Source organism: Delphinapterus leucas, chromosome 15, assembly GCF_059928025.1.
Source record: "Delphinapterus leucas isolate spDelLeu-1000000601 "Yukka" chromosome 15, BTC_Dleu_Yukka2, whole genome shotgun sequence".
NCBI classification, from domain to species: Eukaryota; Metazoa; Chordata; class Mammalia; order Artiodactyla; family Monodontidae; genus Delphinapterus; species Delphinapterus leucas.
Window position 1 is genome coordinate 12,419,577 of NC_143143.1, and position 13,886 is coordinate 12,433,462.

A 13,886-nucleotide genomic window follows, 5' to 3' on the forward strand; every position below is an offset into this window, starting at 1 on the left:
TACATTTTGGATACCAATCCCTTATCAGATACATCATTTGCAAATATCTTCTCCCATTCAGTAGGTTACCTTTTTGTTTTGTTGATAGTTTCTTCACTGTGCAAAAAGCTTTTTGTTTGATGTAGTCCCATTTGTTTATTTTTGCTTTTTTTGTTGCCCTTGCCTGAGGAGGTATGTCCAAAAAAAAAAAAATGCTAAGACTACTGTCAAAGAGATTACCACCTGTGTTTTCTTCTAGGAATGTTATGGTTTCAGGTGTTATATTTAAATTTTTAATTCATTCTGAGTTTATTTTTCTATACAGTGTGAGAAAGTGGTGCAGTTTCATTCTTTTGCATGTTGCTGTTCCGTTTTCCTAACACTATTTATTAAGGAAACTGTCTTTTCCCTACCATATATTCTTGCCTCCTTTGGCATAGATTAATTGACCATATGAGTGTGGGTTTATTTCTGGAATCTCTGTTCCATTGACCCATGTGTCTGTTTTTGTGCTAGTACCATACTGTGTTGATTACTGTACCTTTGTAGTATACTTTCAAGTCTGGGGGCATGATACCTTCAGCTTTGTTCTTCTTTCTCAGTATAGGCATATAGACCAATAGAATAGAATTGAGAGTTCATAAATAAACCCATATATCTATGGCCAAGTAATTTTTGTTGTTGTTGTTGTTTTTTGTGGTATGTGGGCCTCTCACTGTTGTGGCCTCTTCCGCTGCGGAGCACAGGCTCCGGACGCGTAGACTCAGCGGCCATGGCTCACGGGCCCAGCTGCTCCGCGGCATGTGGGATCCTCCCGGACTGGGGCACGAACCCATGTCCCCTGCATCGGCAAGCGGACTCTCAACCACTGCGCCACCAGGGAAGCCCTGGCCAAGTAATTTTTGACACAAGTTTTACATCCATTCAATTGGGAAAGAATTTTCTCTTCAACAGGTGGTGCTGGGACAACTGGTTTTTCCCATGCAAAAGAATGAAGTTGGGCCCCTACATCACACCATGTACAAAAATTAACTCAAAATGAATAAATGACCTAAGTATAAGAGCTAAAGCCATAGAATTCTTAGAAGAAAACATGTGGGCAAATCTTCATGACCTTGAATTTGGCAGTGGATTTTTAGATGTGACATCAAAAGCACAAGCAACAAAAGAGAAAATACATACGTTGGACTTCATCAAAATTAAATACTTTTGTGCATCAATGGGCATTATCAAGAAAGTGAAAAGAAAAGCTACAGAATGGGAGAAAAATATTTGAAAATCATATAACTGATAAGTGTTTAATATACAGAATATGTAAAAAGCTCCTAAACTCAAGAACAAAAAGATAAACAACAGAATTCAAAAATGGGCAAAGGGCTTGAATTGACATTTATGCAAAGAAGATATACAAATGACCAATAAGCGCATGAAACATGCTCATCATTATAGTCCTTAGGGAAATGCAAACCAAAACCATAATGAGATATCACTTCACAGCTACTAGGATAGTTATAATTTTAAAGAATGGAAAATAACAAGTTGGCATGAATATAGAGAAATTGAAACCCTTGTACATGCTGGTGGGAATGTAAAATGTTGCAGCCACTGTGGAAAACAGCTTGGCAGTTCCTCAGAAAGCTAAACAGAGCATTACCATACACCTCACCAATTCCAATTTTAGGTATATACCCAAACACCAGGTACTTAAAGAGATACTTATATGCCAGTTTTCATTGTAGCATCATTTATAATAACCAAAAAATAGAAACATCCCAAGTGTCCATCAGCAGGAGAATGGATCAACAAAAAGTGGCATATATGGACACTAGAATATTAGCCATAAAAAGGAATTAAGTTCAAACCTTGAAAACATTATGCTAAGTGAAATAATCTAGACATTAAAGGATAAATATTGTCTGATTCCACTTACATGAGGTATCGAGAATATATCAAGAATATGCAAATTCCTAGAGACAGAAAGTAGAAAGGGAGTTACCAAGGACTAGTGGTAGGGGTGGGGGACTGTGAGAGATGGGAGTTATTGTTTAATCGTAACAGAATTTTTGTTTGTGATGATGAAATAGTCTTGGAAATAGTTTTGATGATTGCATAGCATTGTGAATGTAATTAATGCCACTGAATTGTATACTTAAAAATGGTTAAAATGTTAACTTTATTGTATATATATATTTATTTTACCATAATAAAAAATTTGAAAAATATTAGGGCTGTAACAATCTTGCCAATCTTGTGTCAAGCCAATCTGTGATCTACTTTGAGTTTATATTGCTTATCATTAAAATTCATATTTCTTGCAACACTATTAAAAGATGAAAGAAGGAGAAATGACACACATAAAAAAAAGGAAAGGAAGAAAAAGAAGTAGTTGGCTTTTAGTGAGTTATTTCAAAACCTCCAATCACTATTTCCTGCACGTGAGCAGTTGTGAGGTTGCAGAGTCTTACCTCAGGGCCAATGCAATCTAAAATCTTCTAAGATGAAAGCCTTTGACAAGTCAAGCCACAAAACGACTCTTTTGGATATCAGGGCAACATCTACCCACACAATATTTTAAAGAATAAAGATGCTTCCATTTTTTCTTAAAAGAGAATTAGTAATTAATTACTTTAATGACTATCAGAAAATGAGGAGGTGGAGTTTGTTAAAATATCTCCATGTCTCTTATCACCATGCTTGTGCTTTCATTACTTTCTTGAACATATGGAAAATAGTTATTATTAACCATTTTAATGCCCTTAATCTACTAATTGTGTCATCTGTGTCATTTGTGAGTCTGTTTCTGTTGATTGGTTTTTCTCCTTCTTATGGATTGTATTTTTCTGGCTTTTTTGCATGCCTGACACTTTTTTTGGGGGGATGCCAAATATTGTGAAGTTTTTTTTGTTGAGTGCTGGGTATTTTGGGTTTCCATAAATATTCTTAAGCTTTATTCTGGGCTACTATTATGCCACTTGGAAATAATATTTTGATTTTTTTCTGAGGTTTATATTTATGCTTTTCTGGGTGGAACATTCAGAACAGCCTTTAGCCTAAAGCTCATTTTTCCCCAGTACTGAATACTCTGCCTAATTTCTGATGTGTTACAAGGTTTCTCCACTCTGGCTGATGGGAATACCAGTTGTTCCCTGCCCTCTGTGACTCTGGCATTCGTTCTACCTGCTCCTTTTCAGTGGTCATTTCCCTTGCCTTGGGTACTTTTCACCCACAGATGTGCTGATATGGACTCAGGTGAAGATGAGAGGGAAGCCTTCTGCAGGTTTCCTGATTCTCTCACTGTGAGCCTCTCTTTTCTCCCATCCTCTGCTTTGCAAATTACAGCTGACTTGGCTTCCTCTTACTATCAACTCTGTCTTCTCAACTTAGGGATGCTTCTGGGATCCACCTGGGTTACCCCCAACCACCCGACTATGGCATGAAAACTCTCTTCAGACAGCAAGCTGGGGCAACTGTAAAATTTATTTCATTTGCTTTCTGTCTCTCTAAGATCACAGCACTGCCTATTGCCCAACTTCTAAAAAACCTTTTTTTCCCACACATTTTGTCTAGTTTTTTAGTTGCTTAAGGTGTTAGACTGAATTTGATCCCTGTTAGTCCAGGTTGCCCACTCTGGATTTTCAGCTGAGATAAAACTCCCTTTAAGTCTTCCACTCACTTTAGTGATATTTTTAGGAGCTGTGGCAGTTAAGACTTACTCTCAAGTGCAGCTAATCAAGATTACTGTATTATTCCAGCTTTTTTTTTTTTTTTAAACTGGACAGGCAAAAAGAGTAAGAATGAAGAATTCCAGTGTGGCTGGAGAATTTGACTCATGGGTGAAGCTTAAAACCAAATGTGCTTGGTTTTTCTAAATTACATATCCCCAAACTACATTGCCAGGAGGGAATAATAGTTTACGAGGACTCTCACATTGATCAAGGAGACATAGTAACTTGTTTAGATTAGTCACTAAGGAAAAAGTTAAGGGAAATAATTGAATATATAAATATTCATAGTGAGTTATTCAAGGGGGAAAATATTGTTTCTGACTTATACAGAATTTTGTAAGTGAGGAAGTTTCCAAAACTCAGGGCCTAAACTTAGTAAATAAAAGCCTCAAATTTTGAAGTGATCATAGGCATTCATTACAAACACACCAAGTTTTAACAGCTATTTTGCTGTTTATTATCCATGTGACCTTGAGCAAAAAACTTGATCTTTCCAAGCCTTGGTTTCTTTACCTGTGAAATGGGGGTCGTTTCATCTACCTTGTTAGGTTTCTTTTAAAAGATTACCTGGTACTGTGTGTTTGAATCACGTAACAGTTCTTGGCATACCCAGTGTGCTTGTAAGTATTTATTCCCTTTCTTTCTGCATCAGATTTACACCTACCTTAGGAGCCTTCTCTACCCTTTCTGATTTGAATTCCCTTGCAGTGGTCAATTCGACAAGACCTGCTTATCTCAATCATGACAAACACCATTCTTCCTCCCAAATAAAATCCTCATTATTCTATGTCTCCTTACCTATTTTTCTCAAACTTGAACTCCCTCTCTTATTTCCTTGTCTCCGTATTGGATCCCAGAGCTAGTGTCTTCAAAATCGAGCCCTGTTCCTTCCTCTGTCTTACTTATCCTGTTTACTTCGTCACTATGCTTTATTTACTGACTTTATTTCTGAAGAGGCATTTGGCTATGATTATTCTCTCCTTGACATGACTGATGCTTCAGATGCCCTCATCATTTCTTACACAGATGATTCCCGTGGCCTCTCAGTGATGTAATCTGACGCATTTCTGTTTCCTTTGCCCTGTACTCGACAAAGCTTCCACAGTTGTTTTTCTAAGAGTCAGAGCTCACTATTAAACTTTCTTCTTTAAGATCATTTGCAGGCACACTCCTGAGGTTATAAGCAGAGCCCTCCACTAGGACATATGAAGCTACCTCTTCATCCTCCCTCTCTCCCTCTACTTCCCAATGGTTTCTACCTTATACTTGTTCCTTCTGGACTGCTCTTTTTTTTTTTTTCTTAAATAATATAAACTTTCAAATTTTCCTATTTTTGTTTCTTTTGTCTCCTTTTTTTTTTTCTCTCTCTTTTCCTTCTGCAGTTCCTATGTCACTTCCTCTAGCAAACTCTTGCTACCACCCTGTGGAAGTAAACCTTTTTAATGCTTTATTCAGATAACTACCTGGATATGACTCTAGTGTCTCTCTGAAAGAATTTTGGGCCAGGATTTTAATTATGAAAAGGCAGACACATATTTCATACTTTTAAAACTTTCAAGATGTTGAAGGAATTGAAGCATTTCAGAAATTAGGTGAAAAGGGATTGAATTCTAGTAAGTATTGTGCTACACAGTTCTCTAATATTATTGTTCTGTAGCTCTTTAGTCTATTTAATATCACAGTTGAGGCATTTCTTCTGCTGCTTCTTGAGACACCCCTTCTACCTCGAATCTCCCAAGTTTGGGGGGTTTTATTGATTTATCTATGCCACTGTGCCATTATCCATCCATCTATGCAGGCATCTTTCCTAGCCTCCTTTTTCCCACCTAACACCCAAACATTTATTGTTAGGTTTACTAGTTACTGTTAAGGAAGAAGTAGACAAAGGACACACCATCAATGAACTTCCCTTTATTTAAGAAGAAAATCTAATCCAGACCTGTGACAGACTCTTGATATTCTGTTTCTCCTTTCTTTTCTTTTTCTGTTTTTGCCATATTTTCATTTTCCCTACCAGTTTGTTTATGCCTTTTGCCTTTCCTGTATCATGTTTTTATGTGTTTTCTTGGATAGTCAGTGTTTTGATTGTCCAGAAATATTTATCAAATACCTTTTAAGTGTCAGGTATAGTTCTGGGCACTTGAGATTGAATGGTGAACAAGATGAAGCCTCTGCCCTCGTGAAGCTTCTACTCTATTGAGGCAGGCAAATAGAAAACCTGTGAGCAAATGATAACATTGTTTTTGATGTGTAATACATTTTGTGAAGTAAACTAAACAGTAGTGGGGGGTGGCAGAGTGTGTGCTGCCACTTTAACTGGAGTGATTGGATTAGTCCTTTCTTTCTTTTTTTTTTTTTTAAATATTTATTTATATGGTTGCACCGAGTCTTAGTTGTGGCTCACAGGCTCTTTAGTTGCGGCACGCGAACTCTTAGTTGCGGCACGCATGTGGGATCTAGTTCCCTGACCAGGGATTGAATCTGGGCCCTCTGCATTGGGAACGCAGACTCTTATCCACTGTGTCACCAGGGAAGTCCCTGGATTAGTCCTTTCTGTTTTGGTGATTTTTGAACTGAAGTCTGAATGACGAAAGGAAGAACATCTAGGCAACAGGAGTGACAAGGTCATGGCCCTGACCTTTTTTTAAGGGGAGGAAAAAAGGCCAGTGTGGCTAGAGCAGAGTGAATGAACACAGGGGCTGGTCACATAATATCTTCTAGCTCATGGTAAGGAGGCTAAGTACTGTATTAGTTTCCTGGGTGGCTGTAATGCATGACCACAAGCCGGGGAGCTTAAAACAACAGAAATCTATTATCTCGTAGTTTGTAAGGCTAGAAGTCCAACATTAAGGTGTCAGCAGGGCCATCATTTCTCTGAAGTCCCCAGAGAGGAGTCTTTCCTGTCTTCTCCCAGCTTCTGATGGCTTCTCACAATCATTGGTGTTCTTGGCTTATAATGACATCACTTCGATGTGTGCTTCTCTTCATGTGGGCATCAACTCTATTTGTAGCTCTTTATGTCTTCTCCTCTTCTTATAAGGAGAGCAGTCATTGGATTTAGGGCCCACCTTAATCCAGTATGACCTCAACTTAATTACATCTGCAAAGTCCCTATTTCCAAACAAGGTCATTATATCAGTCAGGGCTCTCAAGAGAAACAGAGCCAAAAGGATGTATAGACATATACAGTTATGGAGGCTGACAAGTCTCAAAATGTGTAGTCAGCAAGCTGGACTCCTAGGAGAGCTGATGGTTAGATCCAGTCTGAGTCCAAAAGTCTGAACAAACCCTAAAGACGAGAAGGATTGACACCCAGGAAAAGTCTGTGTTTCAGTTTGAGTCTAAAAGCAGGAAAAAACTGTTGTCCCAGGTTGAAGGCTGAGACAGACAGAGGAATTCCCTCTTATTCTGAGTATGGTCATCCCTTTTGTCCTATTAAACTGACTGGATGAGGCCCACCCTAGGGAGGGCTTTACTTAGCCTGTTGATTTAAATGTTAAACTCATCCAAAAACACCCTCATGGTAACACCCAGAATAATGTTTGAGCAACTCTCTGGGTACCCAGTGGCCTAGTCAAGCTGACGCATAAAATTAACCCTCACAATCACATTTTGAGGTTCCAAGCAGGCCCTATAATTTTAGGGGAACACTATTTAACCCACTATATGTATAGGTTAGTATTTAAAAAGCCTCTCAAAGATGTTAGAAGGAATTGTTGTTAACAATTTTTCCTTTACAATGTTTACTTTTCCTTTTGTATGAAGAAATGCAGGTAAACATGAACACAAGGGTGAAATTAGGGAAAGGAGTTGGAAGGCTGTTGAATATAGATGAGAGCTGGTAACAGTTGGAGATGGGCTATAACAGAGGGTTGAAAATTGAATTTGGAAGTGACCATTTCCATACCTGTTGCTTTTTTCAAGTTGTGCCCCCATTTTTACTTCCACTAGTAGCTCATTTCTCCATTTAAATATAGTTTGCATCTTTGTAAGTTATTAGTAATCTTACCTCCAAGGCACATTTCTTAGGATTAAGATTTTAGGTTCTTTAAATTGTCATTGCTTTCTAAACCACTACAGAAAGTAATTGAGCTTGTCTTGTGACCTTTGTAAGAAACATAGTTGGCCAAGTGATTCTTAGCATGATCCTTCTGCTTTTTACTCCCAAGAGAGAAAAGCATAACATGGAGGTGGGTAGGCAGGGATGTCAGACACAAATGATGATTTGGAAGAATTTTAAATTATTCTATTTAAATTAGCCCTAGGGTCAGAGCATGCATTTTCCTCTTGGGGTGGAATGCACATCTATCCCATACTTAGGGAGCCTTAATAGTAGCCATGGCCTCTTTGTGTAGATCTCTGATGAATGGAGTACATCTATTTTGGATGGATAATCGATTTGTGAAATCCCTTGTTGTAGGTAAGCTGTTAAAACAGAAATGTTAACTTCATGAGTTTAATGAGTAGCTTCAATGATGACTTAATGACAGAGATGGATAGAGAGTCAGGTGGGGGGCAGTGAGAAGAGTAGAATGAGCATTTAATGAATATCCACTTGCAGACTTGAATGTTAGCAGCAACATTCTCCTTCCTGGAAAATGTCTTTCAACTGTGCATCCCATTACTATTCCTGCAGCCCATGTAGCTTGGAGATTGAGGCAGAGTGTGTTTGTAAGAAAGCTCTCCTTTGCCATGTAATAGACTGAGGTGGGTAATTTGCAGAGATTGCTGGAGCAGTGGTGAAATCTGAAAAAAAACAAAACAAAACAAACCCAGAATGAAAAGACCATGTTAAACAGGAGCTAGCTTATAATGAGCCCGGAAATCACATATCACATAGCCAGCTGGCTGGAATTTCTTCATGTTCTTGTCTTCTCATGCAAACTGCTAAATACATTCTCATACTCTATTTTCTCAGTCTCTCTATACCTCTCATTTCTACCTAATGCATTGAAAATATGAATGAATTGGCAACTCTACCACTTGAAGAAATAAGAATGAAGCCTTTTTCATTATTCAGCAGACATAGTTGCCTAGACATGTGGGCATATGGTATTATTTCAAATGCTTTTGAATCCAAGGATGCTTTTATTTATTGCATTTTTTAAAAAATCTCCTTTTAGTTTTTCAACCCTCATTTTGACTCATAGCCTTTTTTAGATTCTATGGCCACTTTTGCTATATAGTTTGGACAGAGTATGCCTTCTCTCTCCAAGCAAGAAAAATGGAAGACCCTTCCTCTCATTATAAATTGGGGAAACACAGAAAGTTAAAATCAGCTTGATTCCATGAAATGGTTCAGTGGTCAGGGCATCACCACCTGTCTGCTTTCCTAAGCCTTTACCTCTTGGTGTCTGTCTCTACTTCTATAACATGAGAAAACAGTAACAATACCTAGATGCACATCTGTAAGCAAATAGCTAACATAATACATTTCTAACAATAAAAAAGCTGTTTTAAAATATTTAATTCTTGTAGCATAATCTGTTGTTGCCCATGGTTTAAGATGTTCATGGATTTTGTGACTCAGAAAAACGTTAAAGCTATCAAATATTGCCAGCTATATTTAGATACAGACTTAGATTAGGTGTATATGACCTAGGCTCTTCTGGGCCTTTTGGATAGCAAGGCCTCAGGGATGTGATATGTGTCCTGAGCTATCAGTGAAACCCTGACTCCTGCCTGTTGCTGGTCTCAGAACTTCTGTTATACCTTTGTGTATGAGGGTGGAGGTCCTGCTGGTGACCAGGAATAGCGTCCCACTAAATACAGGGCCATAGCAGATTCTTGGGCTTATAGAACTGGACAAGGAGAAATCTCTTTATTTCAGAGATATTTCTGTTCAAATTCTCCAGCGATGATTAAAGGGAGTTGGCAACTGGCCAAGAAAAATGTGATGGGGAAGAGAGAGGGAAGGAAATGTCAATGCCGTGGACATTTGGCAAAGTAGATTAGAAGGGTTTTTCCACGAAGTTTTCTGCCAGGTCCAGAAATTGTAACTTAATGCCACAAATCTTTTTCTATTTAAAAAAAAAAAGGTGAGTCCAGTGGGTTGGCAAATGTGGGTAGCCTTTGACTCTAAGGTTCTTTATGCTTTCTAGCAAATGCTGAAACTCCAGCAGACCTTTAATGTACACGAGGATCTAGTGTCTGTGTTCCTTCATGTGTGTGTCTGTGTTCGTGCATGTGTGTGTGTGGGGGGGGGTGTTATAAGGCAGGGTGCTTAAATGCTTTGTTGCATTATGTTAATTCCTCGGCAGTGCAATCAAATTCATGTCGTAATTAAAGCTGTCAGTTGGAAGGCAAGCCAATCGCCACGAAAACACAGCATAACAAATGAAGTGAAATGATTCTGCGTGTAGCTATACAATGCTTCGCCAGGCATGAAATTAAATAAGTAATTTGATGTTGACATCAGAAATTGAAATGATACCCACTGTTCCCTCATTCAGTCAAACCTGCATAAACAATAGCCAGAACAAATATGCACAACAAAGCCGTCCTCTCCACCCAGCTCCCTGAGTAATGCACAATATATATGCAAAATGAGCAGAACAGAGCTTCCCCAGACCAGAAGGATGTCGTTTTCTTTGGTATACAATAAGATGATACGTATGTGGGGGTGGGGAGGTGGGTTTGAAGAGGCCCTTCTGCTCCTTGGATAAAATGCATTTGCAGAAAGGGGGGAAAATACCAAAATTAACAAATCCCATGCTCTCTCTCTGAGAAATTCACCCTAAAGTGAATTTACCTCCCTGGGGCATGACTCCAGGCTAGTGGAGATCTAACTTGGCTTTTGCCTTCCTCTGTTCCACGGAGGGGTGTAGGTGCCGAAAACAGGTGATGCTGTCACGTGGCTAATCACTGCTGAGAAGCTGTCTCCATGACTACTGTGCATACCCCTACATACTGTTTACGGGATCAAGAATGAAACAGGATTTTTGAAAATCAAGTCCAGTGTACAGGATCACACATCAGCGTTCTTTATTCCCCTGAGCCTGTCTGGAGCACTGAGGGGAAGAAAGTTTTGCTTTGGGAGCTGCATTTAGGAGCTTACTGTCCTTGTTTGATGCGGATGCTGTTTGTACTTACAGCACTCTTATTTCCTTCTCAAAGCCAGTGTAAAATTAAGAATCACATCTACCGTATTTCTGGAGGTATTAAATTCACCTGAGCCCCACTCCCATACAATCCATTCATTCATTCATTTATTTATACATTAATTCAACAAATACTTATTAACTGCATCCTGTGTGCAAGGCATTGAGCTAAGCTCTGGGGAAGCCATGATGAGTCAAGCAGATGGTCCCTGCTACCTGTGGTTTGCAGAGTAGGGACCGGACATTTCGGTGGAACAGTTAGAGGTTACCTAAGTAACTATTGCATCACCATGGAAGTCCGGTCCCTCCATGGAAGGTGTAACAGCCCACCGAAGCTAGGCAGGGAGAGGCCTTGCTGGTGCAAGGATGCTTAGCTGAGACCTGAGGGCTGCCTCAGTGCTCGTGTTCTTTTTGTTTCAAACTTATTTGGGGCCTCTCTTGTTCATAAAGAGGACACTAAAAATTAAAGAATTTGTAATGAGAGGTTTTAGGAAAAATTAAACAAACATACAAAAGCAGACAAGTTTAAAGCACAAACCAAGTTCTTTTTGGGTGGTCTCTTTCCCCTAAGAAGTGATACCGCATGTACCTTTCAGCATCACTGTTCTTTAATTCCCTGTGTGTGAGAACTATGGAACCCTAAATTGATAATTTTTGTTACTAAAACCTTTAGAAAAATGGTGCTTTTCACTACTTCCCTTTACCCACACATTCTTTGCATTTTAGTCTACTAATTATGTTTACAAAATGTCTCATTTTTGAAAAGAACTCTGTGTGTACTAACTGGTGCCTTGAGGGGATAAACTGGCAAGTAGGTCACACACTGGAAAAGTCATCCAAACCCACTGGGCTTTTTATTTTCAAGTCAGTCTGGGCTTTTTCCTCTTGCCTGCCCCTTTGCGGCCACAAAACTGAGTAGCTTGAGACCAGGGCATTGAATGTCAGCAAGTCAGGGAGGGAGGCTGATGCGTGTCTGTTTAGTCTCAGTGCAGGGTGAAATGCCATCATTAATTCATTACCCAGCTGCCTGTCAAATAAATTGGCAATTACATCCACCGCAGAATCTTGGAATTCAGTAAATAGCACGTTAGCATCTCTGAGTTGCTGAGAGATGTAAAGGGGAAAATTAAGCAACACGGTGTTTGTATCAGTAGCAGATGACAAGGGGCCGCGTATACAGGCAATGTGGTGTAGTGATGAAAAGCCTGCGAAGGACTGGTAATGAGCTGTGTGGATTGGAATGTGTTAAAAACCATTGCTGATTTTCCACTTTGTCTTTATGCTTTCTTGCAGAGTTCAGGTCCTTCCAGCTTGGGAACAGGCTACTTCGTAAGTTTATCTCAACTTCCACATGTGTGCCTCGTATTGGCATTGATTTACTTGTATAATGTATGCTCATTAGGATGTGAAAAAAATCCAAGAAATTCCCTCTCAGTCCTAAAGAGCAGACTGATGTCCATCCTTTTACTAAGAGTTGTTTCACTTTTAAAATACATAACCTGCTGGGCTCTAGGGATCACAAGTCAGTCTGTGATGTGGGCCTGGTTCCCAGCACCCAGAACATTTGCTCCTTACCTGGCAGTGTACGGGGCATACAGGGAAACGTGATTGCCTCGTGCCACCTTTCCTACAAAATGGTGTTTTTAGTGAGAAGTGTCGTGTGGTGGACAGAATTCAATTTATGCATTGAGGTGTATATTCATTTTAAGATCTCTTGAAGAACTTCCCCACATATACAATGAATTGCCATTTTTTAATTTTGATGAGAGGTGGTGTTTTAATGGATGTTTTCCCTCACAGTCTGAGTAGGTGGCCTTCAGATTATTTTTTCTTCAATCATTAAATTCCTCATTTTATCAAATATAGATGTATTATTTCAAGACCTTATTTCTGTCCTTTGAGAAGGGTGTGGATGGTGACATACCTCAGGGCTTATCACAATATTTCTCATTTATAAAGAAATTGTCACTTCATTTCTTTAATCTGTAGCTAAATTACCCTTCTTGGATTCAATAATACTTTTCAAGATATAAATAAAAGAGAATTACAAATAGACATTATTTACACAACAGGATAACATGCCAGTGTAGACATTTGTTGTAGTATTTAAAGGAATTTAAGGAATTTAAAGGAATATGATTTATGTTCCAAATGACGAACACTGATACTCTAATATCTGCTCAGCATTTTCTGAGAAAATAATGAAATCATGAAAATAAAGTGGAAAATAATTACTGATTCAGTTTCATTGCCTTTAAATTTCTTCCCTCTAAAATGCTAATTGCTCTGGTTTTCTTCTGCCCATTTGTCTCCATACATTTATGTTAAATTCATGAAAACAAGCATCATTGCATTGAATAATAAGTCTTTTCCAAGCTTGGAAGAAGTGGCATTTTCTAAATGTTGATTTTTTTTTTTTTGTCTTAATCTATGATACGAGGAGAAAAAGGGTAAAGTTTTTTTTGGTACCTGCTTAATACAGTCAGCACACATCATTACTCCTTATTATGGTTGAATATTCATGCTTCCAGAAACAAGCAGGGCGCTGAAACAGGATCCTGCTTCAGCAGTTGAAATGACAGAAGTATTCCCATCTGCCATCTCTTCACACCAGGCTGGATGTGGGTTGAGATGTTGGAAGTAAAATCTGGAGACTGCCAATGTTTATTCTCTATCCAAAAGCTAAATTCCCCCTCTTTGCTTTCTTCAGCAGAAGAAGGCCAATGCCACTGACTCAGCCTTTGATCACTTCTAGACTGAACATTCTAATATATATATTTTTAACTGTCCGTATGAGCACTCTGAAAGAAGAAAGTCACCTCTAGAAGCACTGAGAATTTTATTAGGCTTTTGGTCACTTATTTTTCTCTCTAATTCCAGGAGTGTTTAATTCTCTAATGATAGGTTCCTGTGAATAAAGAGTCTTTGCAATTATGAATCTCAAATAAATTTTACACTTACACAATTTTGGATGAGTATAAAAGCTTTTTTCTTATTTTGGAAAAATTATTCTTAATATTACTTTGATTATATATAAAAAATCTGTAGTATTATTAGCTTACATGAAGAAGATACATACCAG

General features: G+C 38.6%; 1 protein-coding gene across 5 annotated transcripts in view; it reads left to right on the plus strand.

The window, feature by feature from the left end:
- AUTS2 (activator of transcription and developmental regulator AUTS2) overlaps positions 1 to 13,886 on the plus strand; it is a 1,116,140-nt gene that overhangs the window by 495,573 nt on the left and 606,681 nt on the right. For all 5 annotated transcript variants that reach the window (XM_089895816.1, XM_089895817.1, XM_089895815.1 and 2 more), the window contains exon 4: positions 12,098 to 12,133. In XM_089895816.1, the coding sequence (XP_089751942.1) occupies positions 12,098 to 12,133 (36 nt within the window). The remainder of the gene's footprint in view (positions 1 to 12,097; positions 12,134 to 13,886) is intronic.